This window comes from Notechis scutatus, chromosome 8, assembly GCF_049901735.1.
Source record: "Notechis scutatus isolate UNSWTSFEM ecotype Mainland chromosome 8, rNotScu1.2, whole genome shotgun sequence".
Taxonomy (NCBI): domain Eukaryota; kingdom Metazoa; phylum Chordata; class Lepidosauria; order Squamata; family Elapidae; genus Notechis; species Notechis scutatus.
The window spans coordinates 23,051,774-23,066,011 of NC_142016.1; the positions used below are offsets into that span (position 1 = coordinate 23,051,774).

At 45.2% G+C, this 14,238-nt stretch overlaps 1 protein-coding gene across 4 annotated transcripts in view; it reads right to left on the bottom strand.

The window, feature by feature from the left end:
- LOC113421149 (cell adhesion molecule CEACAM5-like) overlaps positions 1–13,426 on the bottom strand; it is a 50,372-nt gene extending 36,946 nt beyond the window's left edge. Inside the window, exons 1-2 of one of the 4 annotated variants that reach the window (XM_087971151.1) lie at positions 13,235–13,426; positions 10,197–10,577 (exon numbers count right to left, since the gene is read on the bottom strand). In XM_087971151.1, coding sequence (XP_087827277.1) covers positions 10,197–10,577; positions 13,235–13,319 — 466 coding nt within the window. In that variant the 5' untranslated portion in view covers positions 13,320–13,426. The remainder of the gene's footprint in view (positions 1–10,196; positions 10,578–13,234) is intronic. The other 3 variants (XM_087971153.1, XM_087971150.1, XM_087971154.1) reach the window with 3 other exon arrangements.
- Between the last annotated feature and the right edge of the window lie 812 nt (positions 13,427–14,238).

Below are 14,238 nucleotides of genomic sequence, written 5' to 3' on the forward strand. Positions count from 1 at the left end.
CAAAGTTACAACAGTGTGGGGGGAAAAGGAGATTTACAACTGATCCTTTCACTTAGGACTCTGGCAGGATTCCCCCACTGGGAATCCATCCTGAACATAAACTGTTTCAACTCCTACCCTCAAAACGACACTACAGAGCCCTGCACACCAGAACAACTAGACACATGGACCGTTTCCCCCCCGAAAGCCATCACTCTGCTAAACAACTCATTCCCACAACACTGTCCAACTATTTACTAAGTCTGCACTACTATTACTATTAATCTTCTCATCACTCCTTATCACCCATCCCCTCCCATTTGGGACCGTATGACTGTTTCATACAATTTCTAGGTTCTATCATATCACAAGACCTAAAATGGACACCTAACATCAAAAACGTCATCAAAAAAGCACAACAAAGAATGTTCTTTCTGCACCAACTCAGAAAGCTCAAACTGCCCAAGGAACTGCTGATCCAGTTCTACAGAGGAATGATTGAGTCTGTCATCTGCACCTCTATAATTGTCTGGTTTGGTCCTGCAGCCCAACCAGACAGACACAGACTTCAGAGAGTAATTAGGACCACAGAAAAAAACAATTACAACCCACCTGCCTTCCATTGAGGACCTGTATACTGCATGAGTCAAAAAGAGGGCTGTGAAAATATCTACAGACCCCTCATATCCTGGACATAAATTGTTTCAACTTCTACCCTCAAAACCACGCTATAGGGCACTGCACATCAGAACAACTACACACAAGGACAGTTTTCCCCCGAATGCCATCACTCTGCTAAACAAATAATCCCCTCAACACTGTCCAACTATTTACTAAATCTGCATTACTATTACTATTAATCCTCCCATCCTTCCTTTCACCCATCTTCTCCCACTAATGACTGTATGACTGTAACCTTGTTGTTTGTATCCTAATGATTTTTACTGACTGTTTCCTGAAAGGGTGGGGGGGGGGGTTCTTCCAGTTCTGTCCACCTCTGTAGAACTGGTAGCTCTGAAGAGCAGCAGAAATAGAACCGGTTCTACGTCTGCTGATGTTTTTGCCCACCTGCCTACCCGGGCTCTTATGTGACCTTTATTTCCTGATATTTTCAACTTCAGCTGCCGTGCGAGGCACAGCTGCAGTTAAAAAAGCAGGAAAAAAGGGCTTTTTGAAAGGCTGCTTCTCTGCATGCAGCATGATGACGATTTACAGGCATGGCCGGCAGTGTGCAGGGAAGCACATCGTAAATCACCGAACCTCATAAATGACAGAACTGTCAGATCCCACCCCTGGTTTCCTGGTATGATTTGATTGCTTATTGTACCCTATGACTATATTCTATATACTATAAACCCTATGACTATATAACCCTATGACTATTACTAAGTGTTATACCTTATGATTCTTGTCTCTTGACAAATGTATATTTTATTTTTATGTACACTGAGAGCATTTGCACCAAGACAAATTCCTTGTGTGTCTAATCATACTTGGCCAATAAAGAATTCTATTCTATTCTATTCTATTCTATTCTATTCTATTCTATTCTATTCTATTCTATTCTATTCTATTCTATTCTATTCTATTCTATTTCCAGCTGAGTCAACCAAAGTCAGCAGGGGAAGCTGGATTCACTTAATGGCTTAACAACTATTGCAAAACAAGGTTGTAAAATGAAGCACAATTCACTCAACAACCACTTTGCTTCATGACGGAAATTGTGGCCATGATCTGAGGACTAGCTGTATGCCAATATATTTTTGTCTGGCGTGCCAATTGAGCAAACCAATTCATTTTTTTGGATACAACATGTGCTCCAATCACTACCAGAAAAACCCTGGTTCACTTTGCCAAGTTCCGCGTTTCATGATTAAAAATTATAATTCCACAGCCAGATACTGCACTTCCGTGGTGACAATAAACTCCTTGGTCCCTGATTAAATTTTTGCCCTGGTTGACCAACCCTGGTGGCTCTGAAAACTCAGGCCAAAAATAAATAAATGACTTTTTACATTTGCAGACAATTCTATGGGTTCCACTTTTAAAAGCTTTTTAAAAAGTGCTTGGCGAACAGGCGAGAGAGGGAAAAAGTTATTGTTTAGTCAAAGAAAGGGGAATAAATTGCTGCTGGAGGGCCATTTCTGAATAAATAATAGATGAGCGTATCTTGATGGCTTCATTTCCAACGCACAGGCCTGGGATAAATCTCAATTTTCCCCCTTGCCAACGTCAACCCAAGCAAACGGCGCCTTTCCTTCTGGATTTTAAAGGCTGCCCAATGTCATCTTTCCTACAGGAGGACGCTGCCGTCTGTGTACGGGGAAATAAATGTTTCTGATGCCATCAGTCTTATCTAGGCCTGGTGCCAGCCAATTAAAAAGAAAGAAAGAAAATAGCTGTTGGGTTAATGAAAAACAAGGAAAGAGAAGGAAAGTGCAGGACATTGCAAAGGGAGGAGGGGTGGGTGGGAAACGTGAAATCTCTGTAGGCTTTTGTAAGAGAAGGTCCTTTTCGCACCTCCAACCTTTGTGTGAAACTGCATGGAGAGTTCCCATTTCCCGAAACTGCCTACCCCACTTCTGACTAATTGTTTCTGCAGAATCTGTCTTTGAGAACAGAAGAAGGAAAAAGAGAAGTAAGGCAAGAAGCCTTGAAGTACTCAGGAAACTAGTCCAACCAACTCCTGAAGCAAGAGGTTCTGCTGCTCCTCCTTCACCCATGTGTTGGTTAATGGACTCAAATTCAGAAACCTAGACTAATGAATACTCTCTCAGTGCAACCGTTGGTGTCTTCTTCGCTCACTCAATAAGAGTGCAATCGTTATTGGCATATTCTCAAGGAGGCATATTCTCAAGGAGGCATTTTCTCAAGGAGCTGGAGATATCTCTGGAACAAAATTGATTTTATTATTTCACTAATGCTTCCTCGGGCACTTAAAATGCTTTCTTTCTTTCTTTCTTTCTTTCTTTCTTTCTTTCTTTCTTTCTTTCTTTCTTTCTTTCTTTCTTTCTTTCTTTCTTTCTTTCTTTCCTTTCCTTTCCTTTCCTTTCCTTTCCTTTCCTTTCTTCCTTCCTCTCTTCTCGTCTCCTTCCTTCTTTCCTTCCTTCCTTCCCCCCTCCTTCCTTCCCTCTCTTCCTCCCTCCTGTAGGGAAATATCAATAAGGATATAATAAATAAAAGTATAATCTATTATAGCTTTGGTGTGGGGGTGGGGGGCTTTGTTATTCAAGCATTTACTTGACATTTGTTATGTGCAATTTGCTATTATTGCCTGCAATCTTTTCGCATCCTTCCTGTATCCAGGCATATCAGACAAATGGTTCCATTCTCCAAATCCATCCTAAAATCCCTAAATCCCTTTCCATTCACTCTTGTTTCATCCAGGAACTGGCTGTGTATCAGGGCGATCCACATCTGTGTTAGTTCCAGGTAGCAGCAGGAGGGCCAGGAGGCCAAAGTGGCTAATTAGGAGAACAAGGAAACCCCCCAAGCTTAAGATAACATTGAAGGCATCCTTTTGTAGGAAGTTAGGAGGCCAGAGTTAGGGAATGAGACAATGATGGTTTCAGGGTATAAAAGCGAGCCAGAGCGTCTCCCCTTTACATGCATCGTATTGGCATGTTTTGGATATAGTACACCCACACAAATAAAATCTGTTTCTTTTGCAAGCCTCGTCTTTGAGTTTCACTATTTTTTGGCATCTCAGTGGCTCAGGGAAACTGCTGGGTCCGTACACTTCCTCTTCCTTCCTTCCTTCCTTCCTCCCTCCCTCCCTCCCTCCCTCCCTCCATAAATAATTCAAGATGGCAAACATACTTAATACATTTTCCTCCTCCTATTTTTCCCGTAACAACATCTCTGTGGGAGTAAGTGGGGATAGGGGTTGGTGATTGTCTCAAATCACCCAGGTGGGTCTAGAACTCACTGTCTCCTGGTGAGTGGCCCAAAATCCCTTAGCTGGCTTTCATGCCTAAGGTGGGACTAGAATTCCCAGTCTCCTGGTAATTGTACCAAAGTCACCCAGTCGGCTTTCATGCTTGAAACAGGACTAGAACTCAACAGCCTCCTGGTTTCTCGGCCATCACCTTCACCGTTAGACCAAATTGGCTCTTTCATGACCTTAGACCGGAAGTAGTTTGAAACAATGCAACCCTTCAGAACTTCCACACAAAATTTCGTAAAAGCAACACTGGGTGAGGATTACGGGACTGGAACTCAACACACCCAGAGGCTGACAAATCGGCAAAGGCTGATGCACAGTAAGAAGCTACCTATTGCTATTAAAAGAGTTGCTTTGGATAGTGAGACGGACACAGTGGTGGGATTCAGCTAGTTCGCACCACTTCAAGGAGAAACGGTTGTTAAACTTTCTGAGCCGTTTGGTGAACTGGTTGTTGGAAGAAATCATTGGGGCAGAGAACCGGTTGTTAAGTTATTTAAATCCCACCACTGGACAGACACATATAAATTTAATAACTAATGAAAAAGTACAATGAAATTGTGGGTCTCAGCCTTCACACCTTGGGGTTGCTGGGAAGAAAAACTAAAAATCTACAAACATTCTTCCTTGGTTCACAAGAGACAGAATGTTCCCACAGGGAAATTAAGTCGGTTCAAGGACATCAGTTGTTTAACCAAACAATTCTCATATTTACATTGCGCCTGGCAGCCCAAACAACAGTTGAAGATTCCCTCTCAGGAAGGACAGAGGCCACAAGGCAGGAAAAAAAGGGGACTCCATTAGTGAGGCCCATGGAACTAAAGGGCTCAGCATATTGGAAGTTTAAAAAGAGCATATGCTGAAGAGGTGGTTGCCTTATCTAAAGCAGCAGGCAATAAAAGTGTTGGGTTTTTGCACAATTCCCTCACTTTTTCTTGAGATCTGAAAGGAGAAAACCCAAGGTCTTCCTTTGTTTTTTCAAAACAAGCTTGCAGCATCGGCTGGGTTTAAAACTGACTGGCTCAAAGTCACCCAAAAAGCTGTGTGTTTAACTCAAGGTCTGTTACAATATTTAATACAACAAATAAAATCTCTCTGTCTGTCTCTGTGTATCTCACTCTGTGTATCTGCCTCTGTCTCTCTGTCTCTCTCTCTCTCGCTGTATCTCTGTCTGTCTCTGTCTCTGTATCGCTCTGTCTCTCTGTCTGTCTCTCTTTATCTGTCTCTGTATCTATCTGTCTGCTTCTCTTTCTCTCTCTCTCTCTCTCTGTATCACTGTCTCTGTCTCTCTCTGTCTGTCTCTGTCTCTCTCTTTAACTCTTTCTCTGTATCTGTTTGCTTCTCTTTCTGTCTCTCTCTCTCTGTATCACTGTCTCTGTCTCTGTCTGTCTGTCTCTGTCTCTCTCTTTATCTCTGTCTGACTCTCTCTCTTTGTGTCTCTTTATCTCTCTGTCTGTTTGCCTCTCTTTCTGTATCTCTCTCTGTATCTCTCTCTCTCTCTCTCTCTCTCACACACACACACACCCCTCAGCACCCAACGTGTACACCCACACTTCCATTGTTGCTCTTCGCTATCCATCCTTGGTAGAAATTGAAACAGCTTTATGATAGACAGGGGAGGGCTGGATTTTGTGCTGCAAAGTAAGAAGATGGAAGGAGGACAACTTTGGTCAAGTGGTTAAGGCACCAGGCTAGACACCAGGAGACAGCAAGCTCTAGTATAGGGGTGTCCAACCTTGGCAACTTTAAGACTTGTGGACTTCAACTCCCAGAATTCCTCAGCCAGCAAAGCTGGCTGAGGAATTCTGGGAGTTGAAGTCCACAAGTCTTAAAGTTGCCAAGGTTGGACACCCTGCTCTAGTAGTTCCACCTTTGTCATGAAAGTTGGATGGGTGACCTTGCATGGAGGGTGTTGTAAAAGCAGAGGAAAGAAAGAAGTCGGGCAGGAGCGCCATGGCCAAAGCCAAAGAGGAAAAGAAGCAGGAGGCCAACAGACAATGTAGATCAAGGCTGGGAAACTATGTCCCTTTTATGACTTGTGGACTCCATAGGTCATAAAAGGGACATAGTTCCCCACCTCTGATTAAGACAGTAAGGAAGAGAGCTTAGCGGTGCCGCGTGGAAAGAGGAAGAAGCCTTTCCAAAGAGAGAGGAATTACTCCAGGCTCTTTTAAATTGCACGTGAGCAGTTCCAAACATTTTAGCTCTTGTCAGATTCACAGATGAGACATTTAGAGTTTAAAAACCCAGGTTCATTAGGGAATCCAGGGCACCAGGCTTGGCTAAAGAAACCCCACTCAAAAGAGTTACCGACTCACATTTCAACTTCACCAATGAGGGGTGCGGTGGCCTAAAGGTGGAGCTGTCGCCTCACCATCAGGAGGCTGTGAGTTCAATCCTAGGTAGAGGCAGATATTTCTCTTTCTGGGCACGCTGAGAATACCTCTGCTCAACAAAATTCTGCCTTGGTGACAGGAAGGGCATCCGGCCATTAAAACACACCCTGCTAGCTCCATTCAGTTGCTCAGATTCCACCCCGCAAGGGATTATGGGGTCATTAAAAGATGATGATTTCAACTTCACAAATGCACGCAGACAATTCAAGAAACACGATCTAGTGTTAGACAGCAGGGATCTCCTGGTCTTGTCAACCCATCCGGAAATATTCAAACAAGCTCTCTCTCCATCATAAAGAAATAATATTTATACATTAATCCAAAACTAACAGCGGCAATTATATTTGGGTTTGTCCTTCCTCAAAATTGGCAGAATGCTCGGTGAGGCAAATACCTAACCTTAGTCTTCCTTTGTTTCTTTAAAATAATTTTTTTTTCTCCTGCTAAAACTGGATGTGAAATATTATCATGGGGTTGGAGGGGACCTCAACCTCATAAATGCTGCAAAACCGCCTAACAAGCAAAACAGGTGGATGGCAGATCCAGTTACAAAAATGGGGAGCTCCCCTGCACTTCATGTGCTCCAGCAAGGAACAGACCAATGTGGACTTCAGCTCCAAGAAAGCTAAGCCATGGCCAGGGTAGCTAGGGAATTCTGGGAGTTGAAATCCCAGCTGTTGGCAAGAAAATTCTGGGAGTTGAAATCCAAGCATACTGACCAGGGAATTCTGGGAGTTGAAGTCCAAGCATGCTGGCTGGGGAATTCTGGGAGTTGAAATCCAAGCATGCTGGCTGGGGAATTCTGGGAGTTGAAGTCCAAGCATGCTGGCTGGGGAATTCTAAGTCCATATATCTTAAAGGTTGCCATGATTGGAAAATGCTGGACTAGACAGCCATTTGTTAAGGATATCTGAAGTTGGCTTTCTGTATTGACCAGGAAGCCAGATTCAATATCCCAAGGGGCCTTTTCCAAAGTCTAGTGTTTTAAGAACCATTTTTGTGGATTCAAAAAACTCAGAGCAACAAAGGTAGCATTTAATACAGAACCGAGAAGCGACCAGGGGTTTCACCAGTACAATTTAACGGGTCCAGTCAAACTACCTCCACAGAATCTGCTCAAGCAGCACGCAATCTTGGGGTGCGTTTGTCCGTCCTTTCACACATGCATTGAAGGACAGCAACATAAATTAACACCTTGCATGAAGAACCTGATTGGAAAAGAAGTCTGGTATCCCACTTAAATCACATCCAACACAACACTTTTCAGTGGACGCCCACACGTGCGGGAAATCAAGTACTATTGAATAACCAAAGCAAGAAGTCCAATTTCCCCCAAGCCTGCCTTGGTTTCATACTATGTTGATGGTGGATCTTGTATGTATTCATACTTGTATTCATACTGTCAGGAAATGTCTCCTTGTGATGACCCCGGGGTGTGACACAAAAATAACAAAGTCACAAAAGTAGAACAAATTCCCTTGAATGCCTCCAACTTGGCCCCCAATGTCCAATTATCCTTGGCTGGAGATCAAACTCTTCCAAAAAACAGTCTATGAAGGAAAGAAATGCAGTCTGAACCCAAAGTAAAGATAATTAGAAATAAAAAAAAAACAACACAAACCATGCTGAAGTCATTAACACGGCAGGCCAGGATGATAAATTGCAGACTTCCAAAAGATAACGCAACACCCACAGTTGGGAGGACACCAAAACCCAGATAAGCCTCAACAAAGATAATGCAAGCTTTGCTTCCAGCAAGGAGCTGTGTGCAAACGCCCCTCTTATATCCTGTTCTCCCAGCTGCAACTAATGAAAGGGATCAGGGCCTTTTTCTCTCCCGAAAGCCATGTTGCTCCCTTCTCCTTCCTCCCTGCGTGCCCTAGGATGAAGAGGGGGTGGCCCTGGGTCTTCCTCTGAAGGCCCAGCCAGACTGTGCCCTTCCCTCGTTTCTTCCACAGCCACCGGAGCCACACTCCCACTCCCTGTCAGCTGCTCAATCTCCCCCTCAGAATCAGACTCCAACAAGGGCATGACACTCCTTAATTCTAGGTTGGGACCCTCTTTAACTAGCTTCCATTCATTACTTCTTAACGTGCCCTCAGTGGTAGAGAAAAAGTCAGTCCTCTCTTCCTTGTTAACAGCTCAAGTACTGGAAACCTGCCATCAGAGTAATAACAGAATAAACGGTAACAGAATAGCAGAATTGAAAGGGACTTTGGAGGTCTTGAAGTCCAAACCCCTGCTCTGGAAAGAAACCCTATACCATTTCAAGTCCTTCTCTTTAGTTTAGCTGGTGTAGTATGTCATGGGAAGTCATTGTAAATGAGAGTGGATGGCTTAGCACAGCATACAAACCCAGCCAACCGTGTCTGTTAACAACTGTGTCTGTTAACAAACTACATATGATAGCTTGGCTGGTTTCACCTACCATGCTAAATCAAAAATCAAGCAGGCCCTTATATGGCTCAGGGAGAAGGATGAACCCATTGCAGAAACATCTTGAAAAAGACATATATCTCTACCAGGCACGAGGTCTTGGAACCAAGCTAATTTAGCCCATTTCTGGATGAATGCAGGGAGTGCAAAGAAGAGCCACAAAGACGATTAGGGCACTGGAGGCTAAAACATATCAAGAACAGTTGCTGGAATTGGGGATGTCTAGTTTAATGAAAAGACATGATAGTAGTATTCCAATATTTGAGGAACTGCCACAAAGAAGAGGGGGCAACCTATTCTTGAAAACACCTGAAGGCAGGACAAGAAGCAACAGGTGGAAACTAATCAAGGTGAGAAGCAACCTGGAATTAAGGAGAAATTTCCTGCCAGCGAGGACGATTAACCAGTGGAACACTTTGCCTCCAGAAGTTGTGGGAGCTTCATCCCTGGAGGTTTTCAAGAAGAGATTTGGATTGACCATTTGTCTGAAATGATATCGGCCAAGGGTCTTCCAACATGGCAAGTTTAAGACGGGTGGACTTCAATGCCCAGAATTCCTGAGCTAACATGACTGGATGAGGAATTCTGGGACTTGGCGTCCACAAGTCTTAAAGCTGTCAAGTTTGAAGACCCCCTGGTATAGGATCTCCTGTCTCATGCCCCTGTTGGAATCTGATTCTGAGGGGGAGGTTGAGCAGCTGACTGGGAGTGTGGCTCCGGTGGCTGTGGAAGAAACTGGGGAAGGGCACAGTCCGGCTGGGCATTCAGAGGAAGACCCAGGACCATTTCATCCTAGGGCACACAGGGAGGAATGGAGAAGGGAGCAACGTGAGTTACATGGGTTATGGGGGAGAAAAGGGCCCTGATTCCCTTCATTAGCTGCAGCTGGGAAAACAGGATTTAAAAAGGGCATTTGCACACAGCACCTTGCAAAGCGTGAATTATCTTTGTCAAGTCTTATCTGGGTTCTGGCATCCTCGCAACTGTGTGTGTTTCGTTATCTTTTGGAAGTCTGCAATTCCTTATCCTGCCCTGTCTCATTAATTGCTGCAGCATGGTTTGTGTTGGTTTCTATTTATAATTTATATGTACTTTGGGTTCAGACCGAATTTCTTCCCTTTAAAAGCTGTTCTTGGGAGATTTTTTTTTTTCTCCAGCCGATGATAACTGAACATTGGAGGCCAAGTTGGAGGAATTAAAGGGCCTTGACCTACTTTTTGTGACTTCGTTGCTTTTGTGCCATGCCCCTTTGGGTCATCGCATCCTGCTTGAGCAGGGGGTTGGACTAGAAGATCTCCAAGGTCCCTGTTATTCTGAATAAGGAATGAGAGGATTCGAGTAGTTTGGAAGAAGAATTCCAACAGGACTTGGAATGACAGGTGACAGCTCTTTCAAGGTTTAGCAGAAACAGCTTTGACCGAACTAGAGAAGGTAAACCATACCTAAGACCTGTATCTTTATATCCCCTTTTCCGTCCACCGAAGGTCCATTCATGGTGACCACGTAGGTTCCAGTGTCGTCCAAACGTAATTTTTTAATGAGCAGAGAGCAGCCGAAGCCTCCAACTTCACGCCCGGTGTAGAAAGGCCCAGTGGTGTTTCCAGCTAATGGCGGTAGGTAGAGAGTAACAATCAGGTGTTCTTTCGTATCGATCTCTCGGTACCAGTTGCACAGAGCAAAGTTGGTGGTGGGGTATTCGAGTGTCAGATTGACAGTCTGCCCTTCTAATGTCTCTGGTGGATTCCTGGAGATCGAGATGTTGTAAAAGGTTGTGGTACTTAGTTGGCCCTGAGCCAACAGGAAGGAAGAACTGAGGATGGAAGCTAGAAAGTAGAAGGGGGGGAAAAAGGAGGGGAAAAAAAGCTCATTTCAAGCAAAACGATCCATTTTGTCCACATCACAGTTATATCCTCAAAAGAATGTTTCTCCTTGAAGACGTTTTGCTTCTCGTCTGAGAAGTTTCTTCAGTTCTTCAGAAGAGAAGAGTTCTTCAGCACTGAAGAAGCTTCTTGGATGAGAAGCGAAACATCTTCAAAATTTAAGCCTAACAGTCACGGCGAGGAACACCATAAAGATGCGAAGGAAGGCAGCCATCTCTCTAAATATTCGTTAGAAAATTATGAAATATAAAAATTTGAAAAAAAAAAATTAAAAATAAGAAAAAATGATAGGGGAGCTTATTTATTTCACCCAGTATAACAAAATGCAACATAGTGCATAAGACATAGCAAATGTGTATCAAATAGTTGAGGGAAAGGATCTAAAATCCAGTGTATTTCCCCTCCACCCCCAATCTTCTTTTCACAATAGATTCCTTCCTCCTGGTCGTTTCCAAATATGGTGGAACTTAATTCCTGCAACTCATCACGTTCCCAGGGCTAAGATTTCTGGAAATTGAACCAGGGGGGAAATGAGACTGTAGCCTGTTTATACTGTATCCATCTTTGACAATTATTTTCAAGAAAGCCTAGTCAAATGTTTCACTTTCACACAGGGGGTTTTTCCTAGAAAAGAGATCAGTAGATCTAGTTCTAAATTTTATCTGGGATTAGAATTTGCGGAGAAGATTCTACATTGAATGTTCAGGATTTTCTATGTTTGTTGTTATAAAATTGGCTTGTACTAATTGTACAATTGTATTACTAATTGTAATTGTATTACTAATTGTAATAATTATATTATATAAGAGTAAATTTTTTAAAAATTTGTTACCATATTCTACTGCACAAAAATCAGTTGGAAATCCATACCTTTTAATTCTCTCCCCCCTCTTCCCTACACATTTCTCTCTTCCCCCCTTTCCTCCCTTATTTGAGCGTTTTATTTTCATTTTTCCTTCGTATTCCTGAGTTTTATATTTTGATCAACTGATAAACCTTTTGAAATTAAAAAAACAACCACAATGTTCAGGATTTTCCTTGATAGAACACTCGGATGCTTGAAAACAAAACCATGACGTTGGTTTTCTGCTACACACAATTAACAGATACTCACGTCTACGGAGTAGAAAATCTATACTTTTGGATTTGCTAATACTTTTTTTTTAATGCCTTCAGGAACAATGGCTAAAAATGGGTGCTAGGTTCATTCTTTGAATGGCTGGCTTCAAATAGACCAGGGTAAGAATTCTCTCTCTCTCTCTCTCTCTCTCTCTCTCTCTCTCTCTCTCTCTCTCTTTCTTTCTTTCTTTCTTTCTTTCTTTCTCTCTTTTTCTCTCTCTTTCTTTCTCTTTCTTTTTTCTTTTTCTCTCTTTCTCTCCCTCTTTCTCTCCCTGTCTCTTTCTCTTTTGCTCTTTCTTTCTCTCTCTCTCTCTCTCTCTTTTTCTTTTTTCTTTTTCTCTTTCTTTCTCTGTCTTTCTCTCCCTCTCTTTCTCTCTCTCTTTCGCTCTTTCTTTCTCTCCCTCTCTTTCTCTCTCTCTCTTTCTCTCCTTGTCTCTTTCTCTCCCTGTCTCTTTCTCTCCCTCCCTCCCCTCCCTCTCTCTCTCTCTCCCTCCCTCCCTCCCTCCCTCCCCCCCCTCTCTCTGTCTCTCTGTCTGATTTCTAGCCCTGACTATGCTGGCAGCCTTCAGCATCTTGTGGGCACCTAGTTCAACATTTTAGCAGGTTGGGTGAACCAGGTGTTGCCTTTAAGCCATCTTTTGATTTATATATATCCAGGCACAGCACTTCATGAGAATTTAGCACCTATGTTTTGTTATTCAGCTGAGCCTAGGAGTTAGGTCTTAGGCCCGAATGCCCTCTGTCATGGCACCCCTGCTTCTCCCCACTGTTTGTGGGGCTCCGGAAAGGATTAAAAACTTGGTTGTTCCCCCAAACTGTGGTACAGGGTGGGCACAGGGTCCCCAGGGGTTAAGTTTGGGTTTTGAATCAAATTTCTATTCTGCTCTGTCTATTTTTGGGGGTTGTTCTTGCACAAACGGATTGAAGAATGCTGTAGAGATAAACACAGTGCCAGCGCAGACAACAGGTAAGAGAAAAGGAATAACAGCTGCATAATCTTAAATTTGCAACGGGGAGGAGAGAGAATTTCCAGGAAAAACCGAAGGATTCCCTTCTCAGCAGACTCTGCTGGGAAAGTCTGGGCCGGATGGGAATTCAAGATTCCTGCGAAGATTACAGGAATACTCTCTCTGGCAGCTGTTTTGCAGATATGTTTGGGACCCTCCCTCCACTCTCACGGATCGGCAGCCAGCACAACCAACGATGGGGGATCTGGGTTAAGGCTCCGGAAAGTTGGTCAGATTCCAGCTTGGGGGTGGGGGGGGGGTGGGGAGGTGAAGGCACCTGACCTGGAACAAACCACAGTTACCTGCGGCGGCGTTTCCACGGCAAAACAAGGATTGTCGGGAATCTCGAGGCTCCCCAGGGACCTTTCCGGGGAAGAAGAAACCCTCCCCCCAAAAAACATCTGGAGTTCCAACTTCAAAGGGACGACCCGACGGGGAACCCCCCCGCCCACACACCTTCTCCAACCCTTTTACCTGCCAGGAGCACCGCCCGCCAGGGTGGCGTCCATCCGGGAGGGTCCCGAAGGCGCCGGCGCCCCTCTTCTGCCTGCCACTCCATGCTGAACCTCCGCTCCGCCGTCCACCCGCGCTGCTCGCCTGCCTGCCTGCCACCCACCCGCCGGCAGCCGCGCCTAGTGGTTTCTGCGCCCCCCACCGCCGGCCGAGAGAGAGGCACCCACGGGCGCCCAGCCCCACCCAGCTCGGCTTGCCCCGCCTTCGGGGGGGCGGAGCCCCCAGCGACGGGGACCCGATCCGTCCGCTTTGCCAGCCCGGGGAACGCAGCTCGGATAGGATCCCGGGCAGAGAGGAGGAAGACGCGAGAGCCCATCGGCGACGTTCCGGGGCTCTCTCTGCCTTACCACCGCCTCGCCGAGGTCTTGGGGGTTTGGGAGGTCATTGGGCTGGGCGAGCCGAAGGGAAGCGCCGTTGCCAGGGGTTGTGGGCCTCAGTTTCCCCTCGGGGATTCCGCTGGCTGCCCAGCTTGGCTCGGCCGATGATTTGGAAACGCGCAGTTGGCCAAGAAGTAACACTCAGTCTCTCTCTCTCTCCCTCCCTCCCTTCCTCTCCCTCCCTCCCTCCCTCCCTCCCTCTTTCCCCCTTCCCACCCCGCCTTGCGCTAAGGCTGATTTTGGGGGCAAGGAAACGCGGGGCTCGGGGTCACCTCCGAGGGACGAGCCCCGCTTGGGCTTTTGCGCGCAACGAGGGATGAGCCCCCCTTCCACCGACCCACCCCGGTTTGAATGTGAGCTGGGGAGCGCTAGGTGGCAACGTCACCGATTAGTAGCTGCCCACCCACCAAGACTTTTTTAAAATGTCAGAAATGGTATAGGGCAGGGTGTCCAACCTTGGCAACTTTAAGACTTGTGGACTTCAATTCCCAGAATTCCTCAGCCAGCTGGCTGAGGAATTCTGGGAGTTGAAGTCCACAAGTCTTAAAGTTGTCAAGTTTGGACACACCTGGTGTAGGGCAAGGGTCT